The sequence below is a fragment of the Sorex fumeus genome, unplaced genomic scaffold, assembly GCF_029834395.1.
Source record: "Sorex fumeus unplaced genomic scaffold, SorFum_2.1 ptg000136l, whole genome shotgun sequence".
In the NCBI taxonomy this organism is placed as follows: domain Eukaryota; kingdom Metazoa; phylum Chordata; class Mammalia; order Eulipotyphla; family Soricidae; genus Sorex; species Sorex fumeus.
Genome location: NW_026606193.1, coordinates 3,411,730 through 3,431,206, shown reverse-complemented (window position 1 = coordinate 3,431,206; position 19,477 = coordinate 3,411,730). Strand labels below are relative to the sequence as shown.

General features: G+C 45.3%; 1 protein-coding gene across 7 annotated transcripts in view; it reads right to left on the bottom strand.

Annotated features, from left to right (window-relative positions):
• Window positions 1-18,429, bottom strand: part of PDLIM5 (PDZ and LIM domain 5) — a 171,388-nt gene extending 152,959 nt beyond the window's left edge. For all 7 annotated transcript variants that reach the window (XM_056106627.1, XM_056106628.1, XM_056106629.1 and 4 more), the window contains exons 1-2: window positions 18,348-18,429; window positions 14,266-14,403 (exon numbers count right to left, since the gene is read on the bottom strand). In XM_056106627.1, the coding sequence (XP_055962602.1) occupies window positions 14,266-14,361 (96 nt within the window). In that variant the 5' untranslated portion in view covers window positions 14,362-14,403; window positions 18,348-18,429. The remainder of the gene's footprint in view (window positions 1-14,265; window positions 14,404-18,347) is intronic.
• Between the last annotated feature and the right edge of the window lie 1,048 nt (window positions 18,430-19,477).

The following is a 19,477-nucleotide window of genomic DNA, read 5'->3' as shown; positions in this document are numbered from 1 at the left end:
AAGAAATGTAATGAATACGAATTAGAAAAACAGTAGTGGGGGCTGGAGCAATAGTACAGTTGGTAGGACATTTGCCTTGCATACGTCCAACCCAGGTTCGATCCCCAACAACCCACATGGTCCCCTGAGCACCTTCAGAAATGATCAGAGTGCAGAGCCAGGGACAAACACTAAGTACAGTGGGTGTGACAACCTCCCCCCCCCCCCCAAACACACACACACAAGAAGAAAAGAGAAATGGTCATCTGTGTGAAAATAACAAAAAGCAAGCAACGTAGGCATTAAAACTACAAATAACTTTTAAAGTGTTTTATTTTCAGGTACCTACACTGGGAACATTCCTTCACTCAAAAAAAAAATGGGGCCTCTTCCCCAGAATTGTCTACCAATACCAATTTAAAAAATAAACAAGCTTGTAGATACGGCTAAAGAAAAAAATCACAACAGCATTCCATGCATTCTCTGAAGGCTCAGAACTCTCAGCACTGGCCAGGGTTGCCCTTCTCACCTGCCTTAGACCCCGGTGCCTCCCATGGGGCTGCAGACGTCCCTCCCCACCTCATTCACTCTTCCCTCCTCTGCTCCACACTCTCGCAATCTATTCTATTCCCTGAGCACACGAGGCTCTCACCCACCTCACTCACTGTCTGTCTATGCACCAGGCTCTTTCTGGCTGAGTCAGTCACCTCTCAACCTCTGAAGAGCGTTGTCCTGATTGTGACACACTCACTCTCTTCCCCAACTATTTTCTACTGCATCACCTTATGAAGTTACATGGCTTCTTTTAACTTCTATACTTGTGAGCTTCCATTCTTACTAGAAAATAATTCTCATAAAACTAGAGATTTTTTTTTTGCTTCTTTTTATATTTCCAATGCCGAGACCAGTACTAAGCACACTATCGGGGCTTGATCATGATATTGGATAAATAACGCCATGCCCAGAGTTAATTAAACTTTGCCACTGCAAGTCTAGATCCCTGCTCTGCTGTCAAAATCTTTCAGATGATTAACAGAAATGTTACGGTGGCCTCTTCCTAGATCCGATTCCTCTATCCAAGTTCCTTCCTATATATATCCCAGGTATGCTTAATGTGCCCTCAATTCAGAAAACAGAGAATCGCCCTCTCTAAACTGTGTAAGGCCAGTCAGCATATGTATCCACTAAGCCCTTTGCCCTCAGAGACCGGGCATCAGAGAAACAGCAGCACCAAAGACAACACCAAGTGGGCAGGCCCTGTAGTCCAGGAGCTACCTCTCCCATTAAAGGACAATAAGTGCCAATACTACACTCTGGATAATAAAACATCCAAAGATAAACTGAGTACACTGCCTTTATCTGTGTCCTGAATTATTCTCATTAGTCAGAAGCATTTCTACTCTAACTTAGCCTTAAACTTTAACTAAGAAGATATTGATTTGTTTTAAAGCCCATGACTTTTTAAAGCATTTGTATATGGTTCCCCAACAGTGTGCAAAATAAAATTCAAATGGTGCCTAGCTATGTATCTAGAAAGCATGTAGGATTCTAACATGCTTTAGTATTTAGATTACACAATGAAGTCCTGGGATTTATAATCATGAAACCCCACTGACGCCCCGTGTGGTGGCTAACTGGTTAGCAGCACCTGCCCTGCCAACATGAAGCTCGGAATACAGTCCCAGGCCGCTGCATGCCTCACCGTGGCCCCAGAGTCTCTTCCGGTCGCTTCCAGGACCCCAGCCATACTGGCTTGTGTGATGACCAGCTCACAGGCGGGGAACCAGCACACCAGCAACATGAAGGAAGGTATGAGCAGTGAGGGCAGGTGCACCCTGGGGAGCTAGTTTCTGAATCCACAGAGACACCACATCCTCCCTTACAAACCAGCGTGTGCAGCTACCAGACCAAACGGAGTGTGCAACCCAAGCCCACACATACACCACAGCCAACCACTGTGATGCCAAGTCATCATAACAGCATCAAAGGGGTAGAGGGAAATAAAATCAACCACGATACAGCTGAAGATTAGTGTAAAACCCAGTCCTATGTTTTCTTAGCAATCTCAGTTAATCTGTATTCAAGTCTGATTCTATAGCTTATTTTCTCTTTAAGGAACTCACAAAGAGGACTGGAGCGATAGCACAGTGGGTAGGGCATTTGCCTTGCACGCCGCCGACCCAGGTTCAATTCCCAGCATCCCATGTGGTCCCCTGAGCACCATCAGGGATAATTCCTGAGTGCAGAGCCAGAAGTGATCTCTGTGCATTGCCGGGTATGACCCAGAAAGGAAAAAATAAATTAAAAAAAAAAAAAAGGAACTCACAAAAAGAGGCTGGAGAGACAGGACAGGGGCTAAGGCCTTGCATCCTACTGACCCCAGTTTAAACCCCTGTCACCATATAGTATCTACCAAACACCACCAGGGAGCACCCCTGAGCACAAAGCCAGAAATAACCAAGACAGGAGAGGAGAGGAGGGAAAGGAGGAGAGGGGAGGGGAGGGGAGGGAAGGGGAACAAGGGGGAGGGGAGGGGAGGGAAGGGGAACAAGGGGGAGGGGAGGAGGGAGGGAGCAGTAACACACAACACAGGCCAAGAAGTTAACTTTCTTCACTATTATTTAATAGTGTATCTGAAGCCCCGAACCACAGCAGTTAGGCAAGAAAAAAATTAAAGGGATTAAAATGCTAATTAATTTAGTGACCCCAAAACAAAAGGAAACATATATATATGTATATATATATATATACATATATATATAAAGGTAAAGGTAAAGGCCCTCCCGTTGATCGTCGATTTGCTTGAGCAGGCCCAGTAACGTCTCCATTGGAGACTTTGTTGTTACTGTGTCTGGCATATCGAATACTCTCGGTAGCTTGCCGGGCTCTCCACATATATATATACATATACACAAACAGGCATACATATACATGAATAAAAGAAACACACAAACCGTAATAAAATCTGTCAAACTAAACACATTATTATTTTTTATGTTTGTGTTTACACAGTACATATCTTACGTATATTAAATATTTATTTTACACACAAACTAGTAGTCAACTGACTGGTTTCAAATAATAAACCTAATCAATCATTAATTATGTAACTATGGACATGCTATTTGACTTCTTTGTGCCTTTGCTTTAGTTTCTTCATTAAATTACAGATTCAAAATCATACTTCCTCAGAATCATTAAAAGGAAAAAAGATTGAACAAGTGCCAAACACCTAGAATAGCATTCAGCCAATAAAAATAACAAACATTAGCATAGTTTCATTATGATTATCAATTTCATTCTGGAAAGAAAAGAGACATGAGTGAGTTGGAGCTAAGTATTTCACAAAGCACCAGATATATGAGCAAGCCCTTGAGGATGGGTAGGGTTTAAGGAAGTAAGGAAAAGACAAAAAAGTTGTCTGTATAGAGATCGAGGGCTTTGGGGTTCAAATTGAGCTTTTCAACCACAAGCTCATTTATTAAGCGGAACTGCTTATTCTCTGCCTATATGCCAGACAGAGGAACCAAGCAAATAATTCGATAGTTTTTGGGAAACCCTATAGCTCTAAAACAGGACAATTCAATATTAAACGTAGGATTTTAGAACTTCTGTTGGAGCAAAGTGTGAACCTGAGGAGAAGCTCCCCAGGAAAGGATGAGGGATGGGGATCTAGCCCTGGAGGGTCAGGGCAATGCCAAGCTCTGTTCCAGCACACTCACCGCCCCAGAGCACCAGAATGACCTTGAGGGTCCCTCGGAGCAGGGCCCTGCATGGAGCCTTGTGGCCCAACTGGCCTACTACCACAGGAAGTGCCCCAGACCCTCGGAGCACAGCTGCTGGGGAGAGAGGGAGAAATGGACAGCTGGGCAGGCTGGAGCACAGGCTCTGCACTGACCACCAGACACGGCCCAAGAGAAAGAGCTAAGACAAATTTAGAAGTATAGACATGGATGAAGTTTGGGAAAGTGTGCATTTAAAATACTTTAATCTGATATATTAAAAAAAAAAAATAGAGGCCAACTGATGAAAATCTACCAGAACAGTCAGTGGTAACAAGTCTCACAATGGAGACATTACTGGGCCCGCTCGAGCGAATCGATGAACAATGGGAGGACAGTGCTAGGGTGCTACAAATAAATACTAATTAAGGGTCAAGAGAACAATTTGCAAAATATTGGGAAAAATACTTCAAGAGAATATTCAAAAATCTTTAAAATTCCATGTGTAACAAGTCTCGTATTCACACATAAACTTCTTTCTCCAGAGCATCGCTGTGGGCTGCCTGCTAAGGGATAAAGTATCCCTTTCCTTTCTGAATACCTGTGTCCTCCAGTACCTTCTCTCAAGAAACGTAGAGCTCAGTCACAGTCGTCTGTGGCTAGCATCAAACAACTTTGTTAAACACTTCAATTTTACCATCTCTACAAGTTATTATCTCCAAAGCCATATGAGAAAGAGTGGGAAGACAACTGGGTCCTCACTGTAACCTAAGCACAAGGTTTATGCTTAGATCCCTGCCAAAACAACTGGCCAGTGGAATTATTTTAATTCACTACAACAATTCCTTTCAGGAAAGACCACGGCTGAAGCAGTCGTCCCAGGTAGCCCCATCTCCTGGCTGAGATCTGTGGAGCCTTGTTCAGTTTGGGGGCGGTTGTTGGAGGCAGAGAGCCTCACCCACACCGGCTTCCTCTGGAACAGACCAGCCGGCTCCACAGCTCATCTCCAACAGGTGCAGGCAGCTGAACCCCCGTCCCACAGCTCCAGGGGCACGCAGCTGCACATGCAGCCCTGCAACAGCCCAGACGTCACAGCACCAGCAGCCCAGCAGGACACAGGAAATTAGACAAAAAAGTTGCCGAGAAGCCCCTTAAACTCAACAGGCAAAAGCAGTAACACAGAAGCCGCAACAGGCACCCGAAAGCTCCGTGAATACCCAGACCATGATCTTATAACACCACTGTGAGATACTGCTTGAAATAAGCAATATAAATTATTTTGTGCCTGCTAAGGCTTGCGGGAAGGTAGAAAACTGGGGACATTGTGGAGGGAAGGTCACACTGCTGACGGGACTGGTATTGGGATGGATACTGAATTCCCGAAACAACTGGATTAGGAGCGATTTTTGTAAAACACGGTGATTAAACACAGTTTCAAATATTTATATACTTTTTTAAAAAGTCCCTGTGATACCATCAGCGACTTGATTTGACCTCCAGCAAAGGCTGTTTTTGCTTGTTTCCTCCAACTTTTAGTTTTTGGGGTGGTTGAGTCCTTTACCCAGCAGTGCTCAAGAATCACTCCTGGGTGTTCCCAGGGGGGCACTTCTGTGCTACACGGAGCCCACTGGGTCTCTCATGGGCAAGGCAAGTAACTTACCCCTGGTACTATCTCTCTGTACTGACTTCCAAAAGCTCTTTTTGACCCCCAGATTCCTATATCTAAAATTGTGATAAAAATAGCCTACTTTATAGACTGTTTTTTTATTAAGATTGAACATATGGCAATGTCTACCATTTTCTAATATTTGGGGGGTACTTCCTATTACTAAGAATTGTGGTGTGATGTATTTAATGCCAGGAAATAAAATACCCAATCTTTAAAAGAAAGTCAAAAATTCCTTTCTCCCTAGTTTATTCCCAGGTTTCAGAACTAAATTGCTCGAGCGGGCCCAGTAACGTCTCCATTGGAGACTTTGTTGTTACTGTGTCTGGCATTAAATAAGCAAAATGAAAGAACCACTTTCTCTTTTGGCAAGCCAAATTTATTCAACACAATTATCCTAAAGAACAATAGCCACCATTAAATCAACTTTGGGATTCTGGAAAAACAATTAATGATTCACAGAACTCAAATGAAAATGGTACACATTCTTATTCGATTCTAAACTACCCCCATTGTATTAAAATTTTACAGCAAGACACTAAAGGGAAATTCCTCCCTTCCCCAATCTTTAAGAACATGACACATGATCACTGGATTCCTTTCTCTTTCTGTCAGCAAGGTTACCAACATGCACACATATTCTACTGTTTACACCACAGAAATGAAGAAGTATACTGAGTGACACGTTTCTTAGCATACTTTCATAATACCTGGCTCATTATTCTGTGGAGCACTCTACAAACCTTTGCAAAGGTACTTACGCTCCCTTGGCTAATAAAGACTAACAGTGAAAAGATAGTAAGACACCATGGGGTGAATTTTAAACTCTCCTTGTCACATCATTCAAAGTGAGCTAGCTAGGGAGAAGTGATATTCAAAACCAACACAATGTGTAGGCCACCATAAAACTATAAAGGTTCACCACCTTGAATCTACTAAAAGTGATTTTTTTTTTGACTTTACAGAAATCTATGGCAGCACATTACACCAAAACCACAAGTTTTTGTTCCACAAGTAAAAATGGGGGGGGAAAATCATTCACTACGTAACAGGAAGTAATATGTTGAAATAAGAGGAAAGTCATTTAGAAATAGAAAACAAGTGATAGAGGTAACTATCAGTCAAAGCTCTGGATAAAATAATTAGAATTAATAGCATCTCTAGAAATTGATGATGACTTAAAGTATAGCATATTTTCAGAAAACAATGAAACACTTAAATACAAACGAAATCCTCAGCAGAATACTTCTAATTAAACCCTATCAAAAGGAGAAAGTTGGAAAAAGGCCCATCTGATTGGAATAGATCAAAGTCCACTGAAAGGCTGCCAGCTAGCACAGGTATGAGGAAACTGACACTCTCCCCTGCGGTGGTAGAGGGACGGTCACTAAAGAGATACACGCAACACAACCGAGATCATATGGACACACAACCCTGCAACTCAACAACTCTGTTTCTAGGAACAACTGCAAAAACTGCATTACAGTGTCAGTGAAACACTATCAAGAGGACCTAGCTAAATAAAGAATGAAGATATATTTACTAATGTTGGGTTTAGAAAAAGGGGGGGGAAAGGTTATTTCTAAAAGACACTTCTGAAAAGAGGAGTGCTGAGGACATTATGTGTATCAATATTCATCTGTACAGATTATCTCTGGAAGTATACATGAGACACTAGTACTAGTTACTTGCGGGAAGAAGTAATGAGAGCAGGGCACCAAGAGAGCGTTTTCCTCTCCAACCTTTTGTATCTTTTGTCAAAAGATCATATGTCAAACCATATGAATGTGTTACGAAAAGAAAAATAAATTAACCAAATATTATAAAGAAAATAGTGAAGGATTAATATTTCTTGAGTACCAAATATGACCCATCTGTGGCCTTTGTAAACTTTTCCTTCTTTTCTCCAGATATACATACATATATATATATATATATATCACTCTTTTCTCTTTTTCAGTCCCTCCTGTCACTCTCTGTGAATTTATTCTTCTCCAGTTAGGCCTATTGGAGACATTTGCTGCAACCACACCTCAGAAGAACAAATGCCCAGGAGGTTCAGGAACTTTGTTCCAGTGACTATCACACAAAATGGGTGCCAAAATCAGCTGTAATAAAAATCAGGATATTTACAGAAGGGTAGAGTCTACTTAGCAACAGGACAGATGCAGGGAGGGGAAAATAAACAATTTGAGAAACTCAGTTTTAACAATTTATAAAAGACTTATTTCAAACCAAATTTTAAATACACATTCAATGTTGCTCTTCCATGATCATTCATAAATATTATAGTACCTAAAAATAAATAAATAAATAAATAAAAACAAGAAAACTGAAAGTTCAGTGGTAGAGCATCTTTTCCCCATGTGAGACCCTGAGATCAGTCCCCAGCACCAAAACAGAACGAAAAACCCACAAACAAACCAAAAAATGCCATAATGAAAAAAAATTTCCAGCCAACTTTAGGGCCTCAGTGATACAGTGGGTGGGTTGCTTTCCTTGCACATGGCTGACCCTGTGCCTATATGGTTCTCCTCAAGCCGAGCCAGGAGTGATTTCTGAGTGCAGACCCAGGAGTAACCCTGAGCATCGCGTGTGTGGCACAAAAGCAACAGAAACAGCCCGACCTCATTAATAACAGTGATGAAGGTCCACCCATCACGCCCGGTCTCCCCCGGACACCTATCTCGATGGCTTCTGTGTTCTTGCCTGCTTATTCCCACTCTGGAGAAGCCGGTGTTCTTTCTCAAACATGTATCTCTCCCTTCTCTCCTCTAACATCTTTCTAAATAAGTCTCAATAAAAACCTTCTCGCTTCACCAAAAGAGGGCACATGGGGGGTGAGAGAGAGAGACAGTCAATATAACACTCTACCACTCTGCATCAAAAGATGCCTAAATTATGCCTCTTTTGCGAACCACAGCACCCAAAAGGAGAGAGAAAACAAAAGGGAATGCCCTGCCACAAAGGCAGGGTGGGAGGGGGGAATGAAGGGTGGGAGGGATGCTGGGACCCATGGTGGTGGAGGATGGGCGCTGGTGGAGGGATGGGTATTCGATCACTGTATAACTGAAACCCAAGCACAAAAATTTGTAAGTCTACCACTGTACCTCATGGTGTTTCACTGATAAAAATTAAAAAAAAAGATGCCTAAATTACTGCTTCCCATGGCCAGTGCTCACAGTTGCTTACATATACATTCCACATGCTAAGGTCCTGACTTTCAGTGTTCATATTACATACTCATATTTCTGCATCTCAAAAAAGTTAACAGCAACAGCAACAACAAATCAAACCTTACAGTCTCTACCGAAGATAATTATGCCTTACACCAAAGAAACAACCCCTACTCTGTCCACAGTAATGTTTGCTTCTACACCAACTAACTGCTATCATGTTTCTCCTCTTGCAGTTATAATTGGGGGAAAGGCCACGATTGGTCCTGTGGCATGGGGCTCTGGGTAAGAACTGCTGCAAACAAGATGCTCCAAACAAAGACAACTAGAAGTACACTCACAACACAGAAGCACTTGCCTCAAAGTTCTCAAAAGCCATTAAAAAGCCTAGGTTTCTGTATTCTCATTTTAAGTAGGTAGATTTTTATTCCTAACTCGTTGAATGGAAGAGTAGATGTATGAAAATCTTTGATTAGATCTAAAAGGCTACTCTTGGTTCACTCCATCACTACAATAATTTCCTCCTTCAAACACAAAAATTCTGCATACCAGCAAAATCCCTTTTAACAAATAACTTTCCCAAACCCCACCATTCAGCCAATCTAAACAAGGAAGCCACTCTCTTTCAATAAAACTATTAATCTGCAACAAAACATAGTGAAAAGAGTTTTGTTTATTTGCAAATGACAGACCAGAAAAAGTATCTTGAGAGTGTCTTAGGATTCTTGACCTTCAGGACCACATATAATAGAAAACTACCACGTGGAGAAGAAAAAAAAACAGGTTTCTGAGCCTCACACAAATGTTAACTACTATTTTAAAGTCCGAGAGGGGTGGATATCCACATAAACTATATATTATGTAGCTACACAAACTAAATTAACTTCCTAACTTGGCACAATGACAGGGTAGTTGGGAGGGACTGTAAAAGAAAATACTCAACAGCTTAAAAGTAACAATGGGTTCATTTATTCAAAGTAGGATGGCTCTCCCATTTTAGCGTGAGGGACTGAAGTCTCTTTCTATCCTCCTCTAGGAGGAAAACTCTGCAGCTGGTCTGTCTGGCGAATCACTCAACTACACTCACAATTCCACCCCGAATTGTCAAGCACTGGCAAGAACAGTCTCTTCTTCCCTTGGCACTCAAAACCAACAGAAAGAATTGTTCAAATTCTATCCTTCAAGGACCAGTTCAGGTCATTTCTTCTGTAGGAATCCAACCCCACATAAATAATCAATACCCAGTGAAACTGAGAACACCTTTAGTTTTCTTTTCACTGACCACACAACACCTTTAAGTTATGGTGCTTATTTTTTCTACCAATCGTGACATGGCCCAATACTCTCTGCCAGGTTTAATGCTCCCAGAAAGGACCCCTTTTTTTCCTGGATTTCACAGCAAACTGTTGCCATGATTCTTACTTCTCTGTTTCATATCATACATACACCCACACAGGATTCCATATTCCAATGGTACGTTTCTTCTGCCTCTCAAATCCCACCAAAATCCTTTCTAATTTGATCCTCCCCTAACTCTTGAGAATCAAAGTCATTATTATTCTGTTATTAGAAAGATGGACATCATTCTTATCTGTGAAAGAAATGTTATATACGTGTGTATGAAAAATTGAGAGAACAACTTCAGGAAATCCAACTACTAACAGTTAATATCGCACATGGGAAAACAACATACAATAGTGCTTCAACTTTAGAATACTGTATTTTAAGGATATTATTCACAAATAATATCATCCTTTTCATTCCATCATGAGGAACACTCACTTGCCAAAATTTGGCCTAGAATTATGCAACAAGTCTCCTATTTCTGCTTATAAAACACACTGGCAAAGAACAACAAACCCACAATGCTCCAATGAAACCCATCCTCAAATTCCAAGGCTTCCAGGCAATTCCACAAACACAGTGTCATAAAAAGAGTTTGTAAACTCCTGTAATCCGCACTCCACTTTAAAGACAGAAAGCTGAAGTCAGTGACAGGTCATCGTGAACATTTACAGAGAACTGAAGACCCTTTTAAACTCTGCAGGACTGCAGGAATTAGAGGCAGAGGGATAGCTTAGTGGCACCCGCCTTTCAGAATGAAGACTCTGTGTTTGATCCCTGACCACATAAATACACACACACACATGCACACACACAAAATAAAAGTTTATAGAAATGAGCAATCTTACCTTAGAAAGTCAGTTAAGTATACAAAATTCACACTCTATGGAATAACTAAATAGAAGTGAAATGTTAAAATTGTATAGTTTGTATACTTTAACATATAAGTGATATTCATCATAATTATGTGCTGGTAAAAACAAAGACTCAAGGAATAAATGTTCAAGTCCCATCCCACTGTCATATACATTTGGTAACACAGTTTCAATGCTATAAGGAAACATAAATAGCCCTTTGGATACCTTGACCGGAGTGGGGAAGTATGTACTCTTGAACTCTAAATAAAAAGATACAGATTTCTAGCTAAGCACAATCCTGTGTTTTTACTTTAGTTTTCTTGTTGCTGCTATTGTTTTGGGCTCTTTGTTTTATTTTTATTTTTATTTTTTGGCTGGGCGCCACACCTGGTGGTCTTCAGGGGCTATTCCTGGCTCTGTGCTCAGGCAGTGATCAGAGAACCATATGCAGTGCCTGGGATCAGAACCCACATCAGCCGTGTTCCAGGTAAGCAAGCACCTTAAGATTCAAAAAATAATCCGAATTTTCACGTTTCCACTGAGTACGGGAATTTGACATTTCAAGTCTCTAGTTTTTCATTTTAATTTTATAATTGAAGAGCATGTACCAGAGCTTGCTAAGAATTTAATATGTATTACAAAATAAAGAGAATCACCAAATTACATGTTTTAAGGTATGATTTAGTTTTAATTGCTTCTTGATACCATTAATTAAATCATCTGGTGGTCAGTGAAATATATCCCAATAATCTTACATAATTAAAGCAGAGTAAGTATAATGCGAGAAGTAATTAAAAAGAGCTATGACATCAATAATCTTGCTAAAACAATATAAGTTAGTATTAGATACACATCTTTATGAGGCAACATCACCAGGCATGTTTAAACTGAACTACAGAAGGGGTTAAAAATAACGACCAAGAAAGGCTGACAGCCCAGAGCACAGATGAGCCAACATTCCCTCCCTCTCTCCCCCTCCCCTGCTCTCCAGTCCAGAATGAATGGCGTGCCCCACTGCACAAGGCAGAAAAGGTCATCGTGGATGGCTGAGACTTTTGTAAGAGAACAGAAATAACTCGGCAGCTTTGTTACCGTCTCTTTTAATCAGCGTGTTCAAAATCCTTTAATTAGCACTCTGTCTACACGAGGAAAGCATTTCTTCTGTGCCAGGGGAGGGCACATGTGTGTGTACACAGTGTTCTGTTGTATCAGCAACATAACACAGAGTTAGTGCCTCAAGTTGTTTGCCAGGGACTGAAGCACAAAAACTGGGGTTTTTACAAAGGTATGGCACCACAAAATGGACATGCGCCATTTGTATTTTTAATACCGAACAACAAATGACAACTGAGTGTGTCTTCTTAGGTACAAATTGTTTCTGGATCTTTTTTCAGCAAAGATGGAAGTATTTTAAGCTAGTGCCTTTATTCCATTATCATAGATAATTCTAACCATACAATAACAATAGGAGGAGCATAAAAAACAGGCAAATTTCAAAAACTGTTCCATTCCTCGAGTCTGGAGGGGGAGAGGGGGAAGCAGGGGAAGCAGCTGGCTCAGACTAGAATAAGTCACAGAACACACTTTCACGTGGAAGCTTTACACCGAACACTTCAGCCAACCATAAAAATCTTAAAACTTGCAGGCTGGGACATACACACACACACACACACACACACACACACACACACCCTTATAAAATCTGAAAATGGTAACCAAGATAGAAATTGGTAATGAAGATAACTTCCATGTCAAGGTCTGGGGATGTGGCCCAGTAACAGAGCACTCGGCTTGCATGTGTAAGGCTCTGAGTTCAATTCCTGACACTACAAGGGAAAAAGACACTAAAAGTCCACAATCAAAAACAAGGGGCATTTCGTTCATAAAAAGCAGATTGGCAATATTTTGATAAACTGTTACAAACGTATGTGGCCTCCCCCCAAAAAAATCAAGTTGGGGATATATACATATAAGTGTACACACACACACACACACAGACACACACACACACAATACATAATTAAAAATTTATATTTTTACATATATAAATGAAAGCAGTAACTTCGAAATGGCTGATCAGAGAAGCAATCTACTAAATTTAATATATAATGTTAGGCAGCATAGTGACATTATTCTGACCGTCAGCTCATCCATCCAAGACATGTGAATTCTCAGCACAGTTTAGTCTGAGAATTAATGAGATGATGCACCCGAAACAGCAAGTCATCTGCATGGGGCGGGGGATAAGTATTCTCATCTATTGCACAAAGTGTAAACTGGAGAAACCTACGAAAATTATAGAATATATTTATGTATATTGTGTAACCTATCGCAATAATATGAATAACAGTAACACTGGAAACCACATAAATGCCATCCAAGGGCTAGGGAGATGACTCAATAATAAGTGAGACCAGGGTTCCATCCCTGCCATCACAAAAAATAACAATTAACAACAACAACAAAAAAACAGAAAATAAGACCAAACAACAACAAATCACTATATCCTCTCAACTTCCTCCCTCCAAGCCCCTAGTAATCAAACAAACCAAAAAAAAAAAGGGAGGCAAAAGGAGGCGTGGGCACAGTTGTGCAAATAAATGCAGTTTCCCTACAGTTCAACTCTCAAAATACAAAATAACAATGAAGCCTTTTATAAAGAAAGTTATCCTCAGTACACAGTAGAGGGAAAAAGCAAACTGTGACACCATATGAGTAACACATTATCACTTGATTAAGAGGTGTTACCACTTTTACTTGAACATACAGAAAAAAAAATATCCTTTGGAAAGTTGTATAAGTAATTAACAGCAATAATTACCTCCTGGTGATGAAAGTGAAGCAGTGCCTGACAGTCAATGAACCCTGTAATCACTATCCTTATCAGTACCATCACCATGAAAGAATATCTTCAAATATACACACAGGATACACTCAAACCAAATCCAGAAAGAGGGAAACAGACAAACCCCACTTCTTCACAGGCTGACTATTCAAAGATCCAAACCCCTCCTTTCCTCTTCAAAGGAAGGAAGCTTGAAGTCATTTTGCTGTTGGCTGTCACCTCACCAGAAAGTGAACAGAGGAAATAACATCAAAAACAGTCGTTTTAGTCAATATTAATCAAAGCCTTTAATAAACAGCTTTTAGAACTGAAATGAACCATAAAAATTTCAGAGTGCAACCTTCTAAAATTACATGGAAGAAACCAGGGTTCGGAGAATTGCCCAAATTCACGCCAGATCAAAAATTTGGAGTCTAGCCCGAGTTAAGTTCTTTCCATTTCATTATTATTAGTAAGATGAAGAAAGATGAAATAAATCTAATTAAAATTAGGAATCTTGCTAACTCCCACTCATCATCCCTTATTATACATATATAACTGTTTGTTGAGATAAAATCCCATAAGCATTTGCAGTAAGTGCTGAAGTCATCCAAAACATTCAACAACACAACCCTGAGTTTTCCAAGGGCCAAGCACTGAATGAACATCTGTCATAAAATCTGTAAAGTTTGCTTACACTAGAGATTGTCAGAGGCATGTTGAAATCCTTGCCACCTTGCAGCCGGAAACCCCAGGGAGCTGGGCCAACCAAGGACACACTGTAGCTGCTCATGGTTCGGATGGTGCAACGTCCAATGTCAAAGAATGAAAGAAACTGAAAGAAAACAGATCATAAACAACAACATATATTTAAAATCTTATTACAATTATGGCATTTTAATAGAAATTCAACTAAGTCATGTTCACTGTTTGAGGAATATAGAAATATGAGGATATGTGGATATTAAATTCTTACTTCAGTTGAAGAAAAGGGATCTATGTACGTGATTTCTAACTTCACACCCATTTCCATAGTCTAAAAATTCCTTATAAGAATGTAATTCTAGACACTTGAACCATTTACAACTTGCTACAAACTACTTTGTGGATTCTTTCATATAAAAGTACTCTACACCACTTTGTTGAATTTATAAGATAAAGATTTGAGTTTAGGCTTAATTCAAAATTATTTTTCTTGGAGCTGAGAGATAGTACAGACTCAATCCCCTATAGAGCACGTGCCTTGCACAGATCCGACTGGGTTTGATTCCCAGCATCCCATAGAGTCCCCTGAGCACTGCCAGGAATAATTCCTGAGTGCAGAGCCAGGAGAAACCCAATCACCACCGGGTGCAGCTCAAAAACAAAAACTGAAAAATCAAAAACAAAATCATTTTTACTATCCCTCCACTTTGTACATTTGTTTGCCTGTGCATTTCAGCTTCACTTAAGAAATCCAAATCAGGGGCTGGAGCAATAGCACAGCAGGTAGGGCGTTTCCCTTGCACACGGCTGACCCAGGTTCAATTCCCAGCATCCCATATGGTCCCCCAAGCACCGCCAGAAGTGATTCCTGAGTGCATAAACCAGGAGTAACTCTTGTGCATCGCTGGGTATGACCCAAAAAAGCGAAAAAATAAAAATAAATCCAAATCAGAGGCCAGAGTAATAGTACAGTGGGCCGGGCACTCGCATTGCATGTAGCCGACTCAATCCCCTGCATACCACATGATCTCCTGCGCCCCACGAGGAGCGATTCCTGAATGCTGACTATGCTGACTATTCCTGAACACTGTCGGGTGTGGCCCCAAATCAAAAATAAAAATTATATTTCAGGGCTGGAGCAATAGCACAGCAGGTAGGGTGTTTGCCTTGCACGCGGCCGACCTAGGTTCGATTCCCAGCATCCCATATGGTCCCCCGAGCACTGCCAGGAGTAATTCCTGAGTGCAGAGCCAGGAGTAACCCCTGAGCACCGCTGGGTGTGGCCCAAAAAGCAAAAAAAAAAAATTATATTTCAACTTATAAGGATGAAGTATATTATTCTGCTATTAAAGCAATATCACTTTTGCTTCAGACAAGTAAGAGGCAATTCTGTAGCTCAGGGGCCAGCCTGGAGACCCAGAACAGCACCATCTAGGCCTGGAGGAAAAGTGTTCATCAGGAGCACTAGCCCCGGGGAACAGCCCAGTCACCAGGCCAGTGCTCAGGGCCTCCACTCCAAGGCTGTGACCCTTCTCTGACCTGGGTCAGCAGGTGCAGGGCACACACCTTAACCTCTACACTGCCTCCCCGGCTGGAGAGTGGAGATACTTTGTAAAGCAATACTAGGAAGAATATAGTATCTCTCTCTTTAAATATTCAAGGATGGGGAAGGGGACTGGAAAAATGGTGGTGGAAGGTGTGGTGTTGGAAAGGGGGTACCCACGAAATCCTACCAGTAACAGTGCTGCAAATAATGGTGCTAAAAATAATACAGGAGTCAAGGCCTCAACATCCCACCAACCCCAATTCAAATCTCTGGCACAATAAAAGTCAGTATTTGCAAACGTTTCCACATCTTTTTATTTTATTTTTTCAAGTTGGGGCTGGAGAGACAATGGAGGAGGTTAAGGCACTTGCCTGGCATGCAAGCGACCCTGGTGGGTCCCTGACACCAAACACAATTTCAGAGCACCAAAAGAAGTGATCCCTGAGCACGAACACGGGAATAAGCCCTGCACACCTCCAGGTGTGGCTCAGAGGCCAACAAAGTCGTTTCAGACACACGTCATTCGGAGGCTGGATCAGGCAAGCCACCCTTTATATTCCCCGCCCTAAAACAGTCTTCCAAACTCTGTCCCATCACACTAGATCGACAGTGGCAGAGAAAGACGCTTGGACCAGGAGGCCACACTAAGAGCAAGTGGATTCCCTCTTCTAGTGGACCTTAAGAGTCAATCTGGGGGCGGGAGCAATAGCACAGCGGGGAGACCCGGGTTCAATCCCCAATATCCCATAGGGTCCCCGAGCACTGCCAGGAGTGATTCCTAAGTGCAGAGCCAGGAAGAACCCCTGAGCATTGTCGGGTGTGACCCAAAAAGAAAAAAAAAAGAAAAGAAAAAGAAAAAGAAAAAAAGGGGGGAAAAAAGTCAATCTGGTTCTTTAGGGAAATTTAAGTCGGGAAACTCCCGCACCACAAATACCCAGAAACTCCTGGGCTTTCTGGCTGCAGAGCCCGGACACCCAGCCACAGCACCTGCTCCCGCGCCCATGGGTGCGCAGGAGGCACCAGGACCTGCGGGCGGGGCGCGGGCCAGCCGCTGGCTATAAATGGACGGGAGGACCCGAGAGCCTCCAACTCCCGGGAGCCGCGGAACTTAACGGCTTCCCGGGGCAGGGAAAGTCCTCAGGGAAAGGGGATGGTGGCGGCGGCACAAAGGTCAGATGGGCACGAAGAGGGAGATTTCACAGGCTGCCGGTGACCCCTACCAGCCTGTGACCCGGCCAGGAAGCGACCCTCCCTCACGCCATGACCCTCCCTCACCCCTGACCCTCCCTCACACCCTGACCCCCCTCACACCCCCTGACCCTCCCTCACACGCCTTGACCCTCCCTCACGCCCTGACTCTCCTTTACCCCACCCTCCCTCACATGCCCTGACCCTCCCTCACCCCTGACCCTCCCTCACACCTCCAGACCCTCCCGCACCCCTGACCCTCCCTCAGACCCTGACCCTCCCTCACCCCTGACCCTCCCTCACACCTCCAGACCCTCCCGCACCCCTGACCCTCCCTCAGACCCTGACCCTCCCTCACCCCTGACCCTCCCTCACATCTCCAGACCCTCCCGCACCCCTGACTCTCCCTCACACGCCCTGACCCTCCCTCACCCCTCACCCTCCCTCACTGACGCCCTGACCCTCCCACACACACCCTGACCCTCCCTCACGCCCTGACCCTCCCTCACACCCCCTGACCCTCCCTCACCCCTGACCCTGCCTCAGACCCTGACCCTCCCTCACCCCTCGCCCTCCCTCACGCCCTGACCCTCCCTCACGCCCTGACCCTCCTTCACACACCCTGACCCTCCCTCACCCCTGACCCTCCCTCACACCTCCTGACCCTCTCTCACCCCTGACCCTGCCTCAGACCCTGACCCTCCCTCACCCCTCGCCCTCCCTCACGCCCTGACCCTCCCTCACGCCCTGACCCTCCCTCCCGGCCCGTGCGGGGAGCAGCACGCGGGAGGGGCTGGGAAGTCCCGGCCGGCCGGGGAGGGGCTCGGGGATTCCCTCCGCAGTGCTCCGGGTGCGGGGGGGGGGGCGTGCGCGCCCCAGGGCGGCGCAGAGCCCGGAGGGAAACCCCCCACCCCCACCCCCCACACACACACCCGGCGCTCGGGCACCTCCGGCCACGCGCCTCCGTCCCCGCCCAGGCCCGCCCGGGACGCCCCGCACGGCCGCGGCACCTCAGGGCGGCACCTCAGGGCGGACCCGGCCCCTCAGGGCAGAGCCCGCGCCCGAGCCCCGCACCTCGGGGCGGACCCCGCGCACCTCAGGGCGGGACCGCAGCCGCCTCAGCCCCCTCCGGGCGGGACCCCCGGCACCTCGGGGCGGACCCGGGAAAGCCCCAGGCCGTTCCCGGGGGCCCCGTCAGGCCGCGGCCCCGCGCCCGCCCACGCCCGCGCGTGGGACACCTGAGGCGGCCCGCGGCGACCCCCGGGGCCCCCCGCCCCCTCGCCGGCCCCGGCGGCCCCGCGACGCCCGGCCCGAGCCCCCGCGCCGGGGCCGCCGCTCACCCGGCCGAGCTGCCGCCGCCGCCGCCGCCTCCGACGAGCGCTGACAAGTGACTCCCGGGGCGTCAGCCTGCGCGCGGCCCGCGGGAACTTCCGCCTCCCGCGCCCGCGGCCCCGCCCCGCCCGGACACGCCCACCCCGCGGCCCCGCCCCCGCCCGGACTCGCCCACCCCGCGGCCCCGCCCCCGGCCGGGCACGCCCACTCGGGCCGCGGACCGCCAGCACCCCGGCCCCGGGGAAGACACGCCCCCTGCCCCGTGGCCCCGCCCCCGGACGGGGGGACACGCCCCGTGCGCACCGCGGCCCCGCCCTCGATCCCGGAGGCGGACACGCCCCCTGCACGCCCGCGGTCTGGGTCCCGGCCCCGTCCCCCGGGCGGCGGACACGCCCCCTGCTCCCGGAGGCCCCGCCCCCTGAGCTCCGCCACGCCCCTGGACCACGCCCCGCCCCGAGCCACGCCACGCCCTGCGCCCCGCCCCTGCGCCCCGCCCGCCCCGGCGGAGCTGCGGGCGCGGCGGCCAGGCTCCCCTGGAGCCGGGGCGCTCGCGCTCCCCGGGGTGCTGTGCCCGCGTGTGTGCCCTGCCGGCGGCCTTTGCACGGGAGAAGCCCCTGCAGTGGGCTGGGCGGGGGTCCCGCCGGGTCCCGAGACGCAGTAGTTGCACTTCCCAAGCATCCTTAACACTGTGGCAACTATGTTACTACTTAAGTCAGCTTCAGCGTTAGCACTGTTGCAACCATGTTAGTCGGCATCAATGTTAACACTATTGCAACCATGTTACTACTCAAGTCAGCATCAGTGTTAACACTGTTGCAACCATGTTACTACTTAAGTGAGCATCAGTGTTAACACTCTTGCAACTATATTACTGTTTAAGTCAGCATCATTGTTAACACTGTTGCAACCATGTTACTACTCAAGTCAGCATCAGTGTTGACACTGTTGCAACCATGTTACTGTTTAAGTCAGCATCAATGTTGACACTGTTGCAACCATGTTACTGTTTAAATCAGCATCAATGTTAACACTATTGCAACCATGTTACTACTCAAGTCAGTATCAGTGTTAACACTGTTGCAACCATGTTACTACTTAAGTGAGCATCAGTGTTAACACTCTTGCAACTATATTACTG